This window comes from Neodiprion fabricii, chromosome 4, assembly GCF_021155785.1.
Source record: "Neodiprion fabricii isolate iyNeoFabr1 chromosome 4, iyNeoFabr1.1, whole genome shotgun sequence".
NCBI lineage: Eukaryota > Metazoa > Arthropoda > Insecta > Hymenoptera > Diprionidae > Neodiprion > Neodiprion fabricii.
Genome location: NC_060242.1, coordinates 15297961 through 15312180, shown reverse-complemented (window position 1 = coordinate 15312180; position 14220 = coordinate 15297961). Strand labels below are relative to the sequence as shown.

Here is a 14220-nt window from a genome sequence, read left to right as displayed (position 1 = left end):
ACTAAAAATCAAGATTCGACTGTAGGTAGTAAAAATTTTTTATTCCAATTGTAATGTCAGTTTTGTTCTTCCATGCACTGCTGCGTTATAGCATACACGCTTACGCTTGTTACGCAAGTCGAAATATCGACGTGCAGTCTGCATCTTTCCCGCAAACGTATGTATCTTGACACGTCAAGCGTGTTACAACGTCGTACGCACGATGTATGCAGCCTAACTATAAGCGAAATTTATGTAACAGCGTATCTGCCAGACAGGCGTGTATAGGCGCCGCAGGTTAAGCACCCCTGACGATGGTGGCGGAGGTAGGGGGACGGGGGGAGGGGGGTGAGAAGAGCGTGGATTGGTCGGAGGGCTACGCACCTGGCGGACAGCTGCTCCTGCCGAAACGCATACACGCACACGCGTGCGCGTACGACGCTGCGTATAGAGCGAACGCAGTGTGACCTATACAGGCGCACATACGAACCGATCAACGAAACACCGAACTGTGAGCTCAACGATCACGGGCACGCGAGTAGGTACTGCCCTGCGATGCGGAACGAAGAACAGCAGTGTAAAGAAGAGAGACGACGACGATATAAAAGTCAGCCAAGAAAGTAGGCATAACGACGTATGTGAATATTGCTGGAAGTGCGGCACGAACATTTTGGCATATACAGAGAGTAAATCCGTCTGTACTTATGTAACGCAATTATGATATCGTTCAAGAGGTAACTCGCCCGCCTGGCGCAAAAATAAAGTCCCGCAGGAGTTTGTATTACAAAGAATAATGTTTATTAAGGAATGGTGAGAAACTTTTACATTTCTTTACGTTGAGCGTCTCGTTACGAACTGACGCCGGTTGGCGTCGGTCATACAAGGTTTGTTATTTGGAGAGGACGTCTCATACGCATGTGTGTCTAACTTGTACATCGGACCTTGGCCTAACCATTTTGCATTCGGGTTACAACAGGAGATGCATGATTTTGTTAAGCGCGGGAACACACTTTATCGATCGTGATACATCTCATGGTACGTGAGCGAGAAATCGTCAAATCGTAAGTCATGAAATAAACGTCGATCGGTATAAAGTACAAATGTTGTCAAAACATGCCCTGCTGAAAATGAATTATATTATAATGCGGGTGAATTAACTCGAAACGTTCAATCAGAACCTGGACGCATCGTCGTTCTTCCTATTAGAAAATTTAGAAAAAAAATCAGAGAGTTTATGAGCTTCCATGCATCAACAGACGCATGTATTATAATACGTATGTATATACAAGCATGAAAACTCAAGGGTGATTATCCAGATCGTAGCTACGCGACCTGCTGCCGTGGCGTCGGTGCAGCTGCAGCAGAGAGCGCCACGTTCGTGCAGGATACCTATAACGTAGCTTTCTTTCGGGCGAAAGACGAGACCGAAGTTGTTTGTAGACAAAGTCCGGGGTGCCGCCTAGCAGAGTGCAGCCGGGTGGTGTGCGCGACTCGAGAGAGTTGGCGATGCAGCAAAGTCTTTTCGGTTCTCCGTGCACTCTCCCACATCCATCCCGTGGCAAACAAAGGCTTCGCCGGGGTGAAGAATATCTCGTGTTCCTCCAGTCTCAGGGTGTATCGACGCGTTGATAAGATTCAAGTACGCAACTACTTACGTACAAATTATCCGCAACAAGCATCTATTGTATGTGTTGATGAAACGGATTAAAATTTGAAAAAAAAGGAAAAAAAAAAAAAGCAAAAAGGAAAACCAACCGATTTACTTTTCGAATCCCACAGCACTGCACTGCGCCGCAGCGTCGGTCGACGTTCTACAAACCGTGTCTTTCGAAACCCTGCTGTGGTACACAAAGGGTGCGTGTAGCCCCCCTAAGCCGCAGGTTCGCCATCAGGGGGTCGGGTCAACGAGAGAGACACTCGATGCAGGGATAATTGTCACGGTAGCGTACACCGCACCAGTCGCAGGTCCGTCTCTCGACTCAAGGCTAATCGGGCTAATCGTTTCCTCGAGGAAACTACCTGCAGCCCCAAGAAGCAGTACCAGTACCACCGTGGAGCAGAAAAATATCCTCCTCCCCTACGCATGTATTCGACTCTCGCCCTAGCGCTGTTCTCCGTCGTCTTCGGGGACCTGATTCATTGTTTCAAAATGTCTCTGTGAATGCGCTACCTGTCCACGCACCTCTTCATGGAAGCCCAACGCACACGCAGCCATTTTTGACTGGTAGTAGTGGTGGTTGTGGTTGTTACCGTAAGTACAACACGTGGTGCGTGCGCACGCATACATAGCCCGGTGTACTACGGAAGCCATTGGAAGCCAACTGTTCACTTTTGGAAATCCCAGGTTCGGGGGACCTGCCAGCAGGAGCTGGACGACTGGTACCGACAGGTCTCACCTTCCGCGACTAATTACAGTTAAGATATACTTATTCTAAATAAACAACTTGTATATCCCAGGTACGATTCGGAAATTAACCTGGACATATCGCGTCATGCCTCGGAACAATCGGAGGCCTCTTAGCGTCCTCCCGGGTCTGTTTAATGCGGAAAGGTCAATGGTATTAACTACCAGTACCTACTCATCACCCATGGTTTTGAACCGCTTTCTCCGGGGTGTGGGAGGGAAGAAAAATCTACATCGAATCTCGGCTACAATAATTCCCAGAATCAAGTAAAGTCCCCTGAAAAGAAGAAAATTGAGAGGGTCGAGAAGGGGTTCAATCGGCTCGATCGTATATATAGTGACAAAAGCTAACGTCCAAAAGAGTTCACGTCGCAAGGATATAAAATCACGTGTATAACAACATCGAACGAACGAACGAACCAGCCAGTCATTCCGCTAGCCAGCCAGCCAGCCAGCCAACCTCTGCAGGCGTAAACTTATGTAGGTATCGACCGCCACGACTATAAATACTCTTATACGTGTCTATTGCACGTTCCGAGTTTATCAGAGAAGGGGATGGTTGTCGGTGGAAGTGGCGGCGTCATAAGCGAATACGGCGCACGCAAATCATCCGTACAAACCACGTATCTAAAATAATTTTAATTTCAGCTCTCCGTCCGTATATCCTTTGTCAAATTATTTCCGCCTTGCGATACATGGGAAATAAAGTGTAAAATTTTTAAATCAATTTCCCCGAAAGAACGTCCTCCTTGAAAAAGAAAAGAAAAGAAAAGAACTCTCTCTGAAAAAAAAACAAAAAAAAAAAAAAAAAACCGGATACCTATGCAATTAAAGTTTTCCGGCCGAAAAACCCCCGACAACGCTGCACCTTTTTTTCTGCATCATGTTACAGTTACACCGCCTTATACAGCTCGGGGTTCCACGCATGGCTCTCACGTCCACCACCACCAGCAACCCTGGTGCTGCAGAGGAGGCGTCGATGGCGTCGGGGGGCCTGCTGCTGCTCTCTCCTCTCCTCTCCTCTCCTCTCTTCTCCTCACCACCGTGTCTGCATGCAGCGCGTCCGCATGTTGAGGGCGGTGGTGGATGATCACGAGTCACGACGACCCGGGTTCCCATTCTCTCGACAAGCGTTCAAGCTGTACCCCGGTGTAACGGTGCGCGTCGGTTAGTGGTGGTGGGTAGACATCGTTCAGTGGGGCCCAGAGACCATATGGCGTTGCAGTAGAGAAGGCCGGAGGCCTGACGCCCTACCGCCTCGAATCGCCTCGTATACATACATACATACATACATACACATGTATATCGTACATATACAGACGTTATATACATATACGTCCGTATTACCCGCGCGAATCAGTGGAGAGGGGTAAAGCGTACGGTCCTGCATTCTGCCGTATAAGACGTAACAGGAATTTTCTTACTCGGCGTCGCGTCGCGTCGCATGCGTTCGGTCGGGAGATAATAAGAGAAAAATGTCAAGATTTAAAGGCGGGATGGAGAGAGGGGGGGGGGAGGAGGAGGAGGAGGAGGAGGAGGATACAATGCAGCATGCACGCTGTAGTCGATGCCTCTCCGAGCTTATCGTCACGTGGCGAACGCGAGATTCCACGTGCGCACGTGCTCGTGTATCGTTTCGTGACTACCTACTGCATAGAATCCTCCTACAGGTTTATAAGCGGTTAATCAATTATGCATGTCCAATGGAACAGTCAACGTTTCTCAAGAACCTGGGCACCGTAGGATAACTTTTATTTTTCTAGGCCAGTATAGAAACAAGCGATAATTGAATAAATAATAATACCATGCGTTCGCGCGTCATGTATACATCAATGTAAAATGTAATTGTGAGTAGAAAAGAAGAAGCAAAAACAATAAACGACATCCGGTTGAAATATAAAAATAATATAACGATTACAATCAATGATAAATAATTGTTTTCCATATCTAAAGAGATCGTATTGTGTGACGATTCCACCGCATCGATAAAAACCGGAGGCAGTTGCGAAGAGAAATTGAAAACCAAGTATCGCACCAAGGTCATAATACAGCAAACAGCGTATTACGGAAACAGGAAAATTATTCTCAATTACATCTTGCGTGAAACGGTATCATTATGTGAAATATTATTTTCATCCTCATTTTAAAAATTAAACGCGAGTTATTCATTCAAGTGTCAAAGAATTAACAATCGACCGACCATCGCTATGTGTATAATTCCATTCAATTACACGTGTAACGCGTAATCAAATATTTTATCCCCATCGTTCCTTCTTTTTCTTAGAAAAGTTCAATCATAATCTTGAAACCGTAGCTGTCAAAAAATGTAGCGAATGTTTAAATGTTCTACTTTATCACACGTTATAATCGGAATATTACGTGCGTATATTTGTATAGCCATACTTGTAAGTGCATCACATCGTGCTCGGTAAAGAGGCCGTAGGAATGGACCGAAGCACGTTCATATAACGCATACAAATTCCGGTTCTCTTCTCTCGAAAAAGCTGCCGCTTTCTTATGCTTTTCTACACTTTATTATTATACACGGCTATGCCCCGGAGGGATATTCATGCGTGTGTTCGTCAACGAGTAGAGGTATGAGTGCGTCATACGCGTCCATATCTGACTTTCCCGCGAGTAGAATTCGGCCACCGTAAACGCGATCAAGACTTTGCGGGCTCGCGCCAGGAAACGGCAGGTGCGAGAGAAGATCGAGCCGTAAAACTGGGATTGCTCGGTGCATCGTTTCGGACGAGCTCGCGCGTTACTCGCTTCTATAATGCAGTGTTGCACGCCAATTTTGGTGCCATTGCGCATTGATAAGCTTCGACCGGCATAAAGTGGAAAAGAAATAGACAAAAAAAAAAAAAAAAAACGTGAGAGAAAGAGATACGATATCATCGAACTATTCGGTTCATCGGACGTAATTTTCAATGCTTATGCAATAGACTTATGCGTACATTACTGCACGTAAATCACACGGACGCGTGATAATTTACAGCGATCAACTCCAAGTCAATATCTAGGTATTATTTATACAGGAACGACGATGTAGCGGCCGCAGCTTGCTTATGTGTGTATTCCGTGTTTCCTCCGCGGGATGATGATCGAGCAAAGCAATACATATTCCAGGATTCGCTCATCTACGCCAGGCCGCTGCATCGTTCCGGGAAGACGTATCTACAGGGTGGGCCGAAAATAAATAAATAAATAACTGAACCGGAACCGATTTGAAATATGTGAATAAGATTCGAACGCGTTTACAGATATTTAAAAACTTGTCAGGTGAACGAGACTAGGAAAGTTTTTAAAATGCCAGAATCAAATTTCAAATCACAATTTAAGATGGAAATTAAGTCGAACATTCTTTAGTGTTCATTCATTTTCATCCTCCCAGCGACTTTTTCAAAACCAGATTTTCAACACCGTGTATCTCATGAACGAATCAAGATTTATCGGATCTTCGAACGCGGAATGAAAGATTAATTTCTTTAGTTTCGAGCGGGGCGGGGAGTTTTTTTTTTCTTTGGTCCGCCCCGTAAGTGCATACAACCAGGAGTATCATGTATAGGATTTCGCAGCTATTAGCATGGCCCGAGGCAAGGCGGGCAGAGAGTGCTGCGCGATTCGCGGATAATGTTATAAATTATACGTATAGCGGCGAGTATAAAATATTGCGATATGGACGGATGGCGGATCGTCCGCGAAACCTTTACGTATACATAATAGATTTCAAATCAATCGAAATCGGGGCTGGGATCGCTGAACGTACAATGTACACATGTTTCTCTTAGCTTATTTTTCAGAGCGAAACACCGGGAAATTTCAATTCTCGGGATGTATCGTAGTATACATATGTAGTAGCATATGACGTACGTATAATAATCATGTATAAATATATATAGCCTATTGTGCCGTGGATATGGATCACGCAGACGGGGAGGAGCAAATAAAGCAATAACGTATTTACGCGTATAACATAACTGCACAGGCTGGATCTTATACGTAAGACAGGTTATATAATTGATCCAGATGCGTGTACACGACGCAGACAGTTACAGTCGGATCGTTGAATTAAGCCTATTGTGTATGCCTATAATTTTGCACGTACATACATATAGTACACGTACGTAGAGATCGCTCCATGTAAAGCGTACCGCGGTTAATTAATATACTGATGTTCAAACATATATGTACCGGAAACGAAACTCTCGTTTAATATTTCGAATATCGTATAAAAACAAATGTGAAAAAAACCAAGTTATTTCCTGTTCATTTTTTATAAACTGGCAGAGATCCAAAAACTATGCAAAATATCTGTTATGCTTTACTCCATAGTGTCACTTTATGTGGAATAGTTGCCTGGGGAGGAGCACATGCGATTGTTATTGGACCTCTGCAAAGATTACGGAACAGGCTCCTGAAAATAGTGTTTAAAAATTCGAAATTGAAAAAACCTACGAGATTTTAAAGCTCCTTTTTTATTGTACAATCATTATTATATTAGTATGAAAAGTTGAAATTAAACAACGACAGCTCAAGCAGCAATACGAGAAATAAAAACCTAATCCTTCCTTAATTTAAAAAAGGAAATTTACGACAGTAATAGTTTCATAACAACAATGATTTACTTCGGTAAGCTTGATAATAACTCGAAACTATCCAACTTGAAGAAAAATACTGTAAAAAAAAAAACTGGGAAATTGGGTTATCGGTACAGGGAAATAACATGGCTTATCTATGTATTATTCAGCTATCCATTTTTGTTAGAATGTCTTTCCACGCCGGACCTATGTAAAGATGTTTAATCACCTCTATAGGATATAATGATGGAATATTTCTCATACCCAATATTGTATCATCTGGCTTTGAATAAATAAATAAATATCCGTGAAAGCCGTTGAGAAATCAGAAGGGTAAAGGGTAAAAATGCATTCAAAACGACTTGCAGGGAGTTAGATTTTCAAAATCCGAACAGTTTTCTCTGTTACGATTTACTAACTGAATTTCAAACAATCCTAAGGCTGCGACGAGATAACGATGTTTCCTAAACGTGCATCGTTACAGTAACGTAAGCAACTTCAACTTCATAAAAATTCTCGCTCTTTCCTTCACCTGCGTGATACGGGAATACACAATCGCGAAGGGCCAAGGGTACACGAACACTACTAGATTGCGGTCGGCATGGCATATATTATTTATAGCACTGTGTAGTATATAATAGGCTGAGAAAGAGAGAGAAAGAAAGAAAGAGAGAGAGAGAGAGAGAAAGGGAGAGATCTCGCGACCGCGGTCCCTTCCATTGCTGTATCGGTTTGAAGGCGACGCGATACCGGCTCTTCTAGGAGCCAAAGAACCTTTTATGGAAATGACAACGCGGCTGCTGCACGTCGAGTTATAAGACATCGTCGCCGACTACGCCGAGTATTAACAGCTATACCTACACTGCAGGCGAGTCCACGCGTCGCGTGGAGGAAAAAGAGAAGAAAAGATCGGGAGAACAAATTTTCACCCATCAGCCGGATACGGCGCATACATAACCGTTTAGAGGCAGCGAGTAAGATGGAACGGAACATACGCCTACCTTACCGTTTACCGTATCGAAACGTTGAAACAAAAATTTACCATCTAGCACCTTCAGGGTTAAATAAAGTAACTAGAGAAGTTGAATTTATAAAATCTGGGTTCCTTCGTGCTTTATCAACGGTTTCCTAAATTTCAGACAATCCTCCGGTGTTGCAAAATGACAAGTTTTTCGAAAGCCGCGTCATTGCAAAATTTTACAAGTCGACCACAACGACGGTGTCTCAACCATGCTCTGCAACCACCCATATTCTCGCAATAATTGGAACATTAATATTCGACAATTAACGATCATGCACAGCTATTACATCCCATTTTTCCCCCTCTCTCATTAATTTCTCAAAAGCTCAGCATGGCTACCGCGGTTCTTTGAAAGCTTAACGTACGTGCATCGTGCAGTCCGCCTACAGACCCGGTCCGTAACGCGTGTAACGCTAGCAGTAGGGTGCGACATCATCGACAGGGGGATTTCTTCTTTATATCTTTCGACAAGGGTCCGAAGGAAAACGAGACCCCCCCCCTCCTAAGGATAAACATTTTTTTGTTTCTAATTTCTTCTTCTTTCGTCAGTTTTCCCCCTTGCCTCGCCCCGTCGTGTCGTTCATGCATTTTGGTTTTCCTTTAGCTTCGTTGAACGAAATCCCCGGACCCCGAGAGGGCGTCGAGAGGTGGTGACGTGGGTTTTTCGGTGCCTGTACGGAACCTGTTTTGAGTCGAGGGCCGAGGGGAGGGGCTGGGTCATTTCCGGTCCGTACCTCCTCGTCATATCCACTGCAGTTGTAATAAGCCCGTCCCTCTCGATCCCTGTCTCTATCTCTTTCTCTTTCTTGCCCGATCTCGCGGTATCGGAAACACATTGCATTACAATAGATAGAGACGAGTTTCGAAGATTCTTCGATCGCCCCTCCTCCGAGTGCATTGTACCATTACTTTTATTGGCCATGGTCAAGAGATGCGGTAACATTTAATCACCGCAAACGAAATAACTTACAATAACGCCTCGTGTTACACATTTGCCGGGATAATGCCAACGAGGAAGTGGGTAACAAATAAAACATGGCTATTCGTTGAGTTTGCATTTGAAGAAAAAACAAAAGTAGGCAGGGTACGTTATACCTACCTACTTACTTACCGACCTACCTACCTACCTACCTACCTATACGAGGCTAGCTAACAATAAGAAAAGAGTGAGCAAAGAAAGTGCGGAGATTGAAACGAAATTATACACGCTTGGAACTGAGCGGAATGCATACTATAAATTCAGATATAACGTACACCCAGAGAAGTCGTGCGGATATATTATAGAGCTATACAGAAGAAGCGACTGGTGGGGGGGGCAATAGTGTGTGAGCGTGTGTGTGCGTCGCTGCGCGAGTGTTTTTAGACATATACATATACATATAGAGTATATACATATATATGTAAACTGTAGAGAAGATTAACAAACGGAATAAGCTGCTAATCGTATTACTTCTAGCTAAGCCGTATTTAAATTGGATATGAATTCCATTTAATCAAACAATGCATGCATTATTCACGTATATGGTAGATATAGCAATAGTATAAGGTACGCATGACATTATACCTCCTCCTCTATATACCGCACGTTTAATCATCATCGCTTCGGTTCAAAAATAATACGCATATCCATATACACGTACATAGGTGTGTGCGTGTGCATATATATATAATACATGTATATATATAATAAAATAAATAATATATACACGCACATATATATATTTCGCGTCTGCATACGTTTAACGTTATATTCATATGCGGGATCATCGTGAAAAACATGTACTGTTTCTCGTTGGAACGCGCTAATATCGCGCGGCTGTAATGTGCACTCTCAGACAAAATAACGACAACAATAATAATAATAATAGCAACTGCAAAAAAAAATTATAGAAATAACAATAATGATGCAATCAAATAAAAGCGACACGGACGTAAGATTATTCGCATATAATGTGAAAAACGTCAAGAATTTCGTATATATGTATGTACTGGAGTAACTCTAAAAAAAAATTCTTTTTTTTTTTCGTTTTCCCACTTCACGAAATAATAGTTTTTAACATAATATCGATTCTCGTGAAGGAAAGTGGCCGTCCGATGTTTTTAAGCGGTACCGCATCGTGATTTTGTATTTGCCATTTAATTAACACGGAAGAAATTCAATTCTGACGTTCGGAGGGAGATAATTGTTCTATACAACGACGGAACTCTGTGCGGTAGCGTTTGATAACTTGCATGTTTTCTTCGAATCGGCGCATCGTAGAAAATTTCAATCGCGCTCATACGTCAGTTGATCCACCTCCGCAAACGCTTAAGAATTTAAATTGAAAACTATTGTTTAAGCAACAAAAAAAAAGTATTTAATGAATAAGTACCATTTTTAAAGGATCAAAGCCTGACGCATGTAAATGTTTAATGTAAAAATAGTATTTATCGGAACAAAATGTTTTTTTCTACGCGAAAAAGTTTCCATTAAAGTATTTGATAATTTTAATTTCCCGACATACAGGCAGATCGAGTTCGGTTAGATTGAATAAATTTAATGTATTTCTGACAAATATTGTTCAACGTTTTACTGTGACCCAGTCGAGTAAGCTGGGCGTATAAGTACCCATTTGTCGAGAAGGTGAAAAACCACGTTTTGAGCAATATTGAATATCTCGAAGCTCGCGCGGTGAAAAATTTTCTACACCGCGCTTACTCGAAGAAAACATACAAATAGTCGAATGCTACCATATAGAGTTCCATCCGTTGTAGAGAAAAATTATTATCTCCCTCCAGCGGTTAGAATTGAATTTCTTACGTGTTAATCAAATGGCGAATACAAAAACTCAATGCGCACCGCCTAAAAAAAAATCGCACGGCGATTTCCTTTCACAAGGTTCAACATTATATTATAAACTATGGTTTCGCGAAGTGGGAGATCCAGAAAAAAATATAGGTCTTTTTTTTTGAGGCAGTCTAATACGTATGCTCGTCGAAGCATCCGAGCATCGCGTGATAAGGAAAAATAGAAAAGAAACGAGATGCGACATTTCGGGGAATTCGTTCGCGGGGTTGCAGAATTTCAAAAGAGCGAGAGACGGCTGCAGCAGCAACAGCAGCAGCATCGGCAACGGCGGCGTGTCCACCCACGTGACCAACGCCATCTTGATGACGTAACATCTACGTGCCGATTATTATAGTGCGTCGATAAGCGCGATCCATGTATGTTTTTTTTTTTTTTTTTTTTTTTTTAGTTTCTCTTCCTTTGATTTTGACATTGATATTGGCGGTAATGACAATAACGATAACAACCAGAGATTTCAATCAGCATATTCAACCCATCGTACATATTCACAGACAAGTTTTATAATCCTACGAGAGTTGTAAAACTCGAAGAAACACGGCGGTAAGCTGAAATTAATAAAAAAAAAATAAAGAACAGAAAAAAAAAGAAACAAAACAACTTCCGACAAAAGTTTGATCGGAAGATAAGTGGAAGAAAGAAACTTTGGGATAAAGTAAACTGCGAATCGCCTTTATATATCAATAAATGTTGCATCTTAAATTCCCCCCCCCCCCCCCCCTCAAGAAAAAAAAAAAAAAACTCGCATACGGTCATTGCGTATAAACTTTGTTTTACCTGAGGACCACCACCGACGATGGATTGGTAGGCGGAATGAAAAACGCTACCGAGCTGAGTCAAGCCCTCGTCCTCCATTTGGAACATCATTTCCGTAGCCGTAGATCCGTTATTGTTGTTGTTATTGTTGTTGTTATTTCCCATCAACTTCTCCGTGTTACCCATGTCCCTATATATCGTGTTAGATTGCATTTTTATACCCCCGAACACACCACTTCGGTAAAACTTGCAAATTCCTCTTCTTCTCGTATCTCTCGATTTCGTTGTAACACTTTTTCTCCCGCATGGAGCTTGCGGGAATTGTTTCTATCCCCCTTTCCCCCTTCCCCCCACCCCCCCGCCCTCCCCGCCGTCAGCGTCGTTTTAAATAAATAAATATATACTATAATGTCCGCTATCTGCTTCTCGCGTACTTCCGTATAAAACGACGGAAGACGAATGTTGAAACTTCAGTCTCATTCTGCATCAGCTTATCCGCTCAAACTCCCGTGCACTTGTAACATAACTATACTTTTGACGAGAATACTCGGGGTTTATTATTATTTGACGCGTTGAGTTTTCGTTTTTTACAATCGGCAGCTGTAGTAAGTACAACTATTTACACATTATCGAATTCACCTCACTTTCCTATTATAAACGTTGGACAATCGGTACGTAACGCGGTGAAAAATATCATTCCGTCGACAATTATTATCCACATTTTCCGGTATCCTGCACTGATTCTCCCCTCTCTCGCAATCAGTTGCGTTGCTAATTTATCACAGACTTTATTTATACATATATAAATATATCGTGATAAAACTTGTTTTAAAATTCCGAAACGTACGTGTCAATAAGTTTTCCCGATTCGTTATAATATACCGCACATATTTCCTCTTTGTAGCAGGTAGAGAGTTCGAAGACGTCTCATACACACGCACGCATGTCGACGTTGGTACAAGTTAAATATATCCACTTATATACCGGCGATCGCGGAAAATTTCTCTCTTTTTTTTTTCGTCCCTCTCTTCCCCTTTGCTATACCTAGTGCCGATGCTTCTCGCAGCTCAGATACACGTTACACAAGTCCGCGGAGTACTCGATATTGTACCTCTCCTTTTTAGAGAATTTTCGTTGACACGTATTATTTACACAACCCCCACCTCAAACACGTTCGAGGCGGCGAATTTTAATAGAATCACGAAATAGCGATAATCTTCGAACATCGTCTTTGATCGTGTCAAAAATAACGAGAGTACCGGCAACAGCAACAGCAATAACAACACCAACACCACTGCCACCACCACCACCGACAACAATAACAACAGTAATATATCCAAGCCTATATTACAATGCGCGTGTGCGATGCGGAGGAATGAAAAGTATCAACGGCGAAACGAAAAAATGAAAACGTCCAAATGGAGAAAATTAAAAAAAAAATAGAAAATGAACAAATCGCCAACGAAGCTATGCTATTTACAATCCTGGGATTATGTACACATTTGGACAGCAACGAGCCGTTTCAGCTGCATTGTAATATTGAATTCGGGATATTTGTTCGTCGTTATTGCTCATATATTTCGTTTATATCCATTCTTCGGTTGATATCATTATTATAATTAACATTACTTGATTTCGTTCTTGCAAGATTCACTTTTACATTTGTTTTCCTTTAACCAGGGGTGTTACAAAGTGAACGGTGATAATAACGCACCGTACCCCGCGGACTACAACGAATACGAAAATTACACGCTGCTGTTACGAACGGCACACGTCGCGTCGCGGTTACACACGTACATAAGCCTACATACGTGCATAGGATCTAAGGATACACAGTTACGCGTCGTTGTAACAAACTATCGGATGTAGTAACTATCGATGCGCAGGTATGGGTACGTATATTGTACGCATACGCGATAGAATGTAAGTAAGAAGAAGAGAAAGGAGAATGACAGGACGAAGAACGAGGCTCGAAGATCACTGCGACGCGCATCAAAGACGTGGCCTCGCTAACGTACGCGACGCGACTGATATTTCTAAGGGGGCGCCTCGCCCGTCGCCCCTGCCCCCAGCTCCGCCCCCTCTCCGGCCGTTCCCCCCCCCCCCCCCCTCCGTCGCCCCTGCCCGCCTCCGCCCCTCGAGCAACGTACGATCATTATCCCTCACTCCAGCCCCCGCGGGCCTCCTCAGCTCCCCTCGTGGTTCGCGCGGAGAAGCTCTTTCCTTGTTTCTCTCTGCGAGCGAGCGTCGCGACGCTTCCCCTCAAGCGGTAGGCGAATCCAACGCTCGGTCGTCGTCGTTTCGTCGGGACTCTGTTGTAACGCTGCAATAGCAGGGCCGACAGGCTTGTGTGTACACGGGCGCAGGCAACCCCTAACGAAAGAAGGAGGGAACCGGAGAACGGAAGAAAGAAAGAAAGAAAGAAAGAAGGAAAGCCGGAGGAGGGAGGGCTACTAGTTTTTGCCGTACCCGAAAGAATTACTAACCGAGCTAAAAATATCGTCCCACTTGTTGAGTCAAAAACCTTTATTGTAAACCCTCGCGCGCCCGATTTACGACCATTTCTTTATTTTTCCCCTTTCATCCGCTTCATCGCTCTATAACTCTTCTCCTTCCTCTCTTTGTTCGTCTC

At 43.1% G+C, this 14220-nt stretch overlaps 1 protein-coding gene across 3 annotated transcripts in view; it reads right to left on the bottom strand.

Annotated features, from left to right (window-relative positions):
• Nucleotides 1-14220, bottom strand: part of LOC124181063 (transcription factor 12) — an 82518-nt gene that overhangs the window by 37292 nt on the left and 31006 nt on the right. Inside the window, exon 1 of one of the 3 annotated variants that reach the window (XM_046567237.1) lies at nucleotides 11610-11916. The exons of the other annotated variants lie outside the window; for them this stretch is intronic. Within the exon in view, the coding sequence (XP_046423193.1) occupies nucleotides 11610-11801 (192 nt within the window). The 5' untranslated portion in view covers nucleotides 11802-11916. Of the gene's footprint in view, nucleotides 1-11609; nucleotides 11917-14220 lie in introns of those variants that run through there. 3 annotated transcript variants of the gene reach the window in all.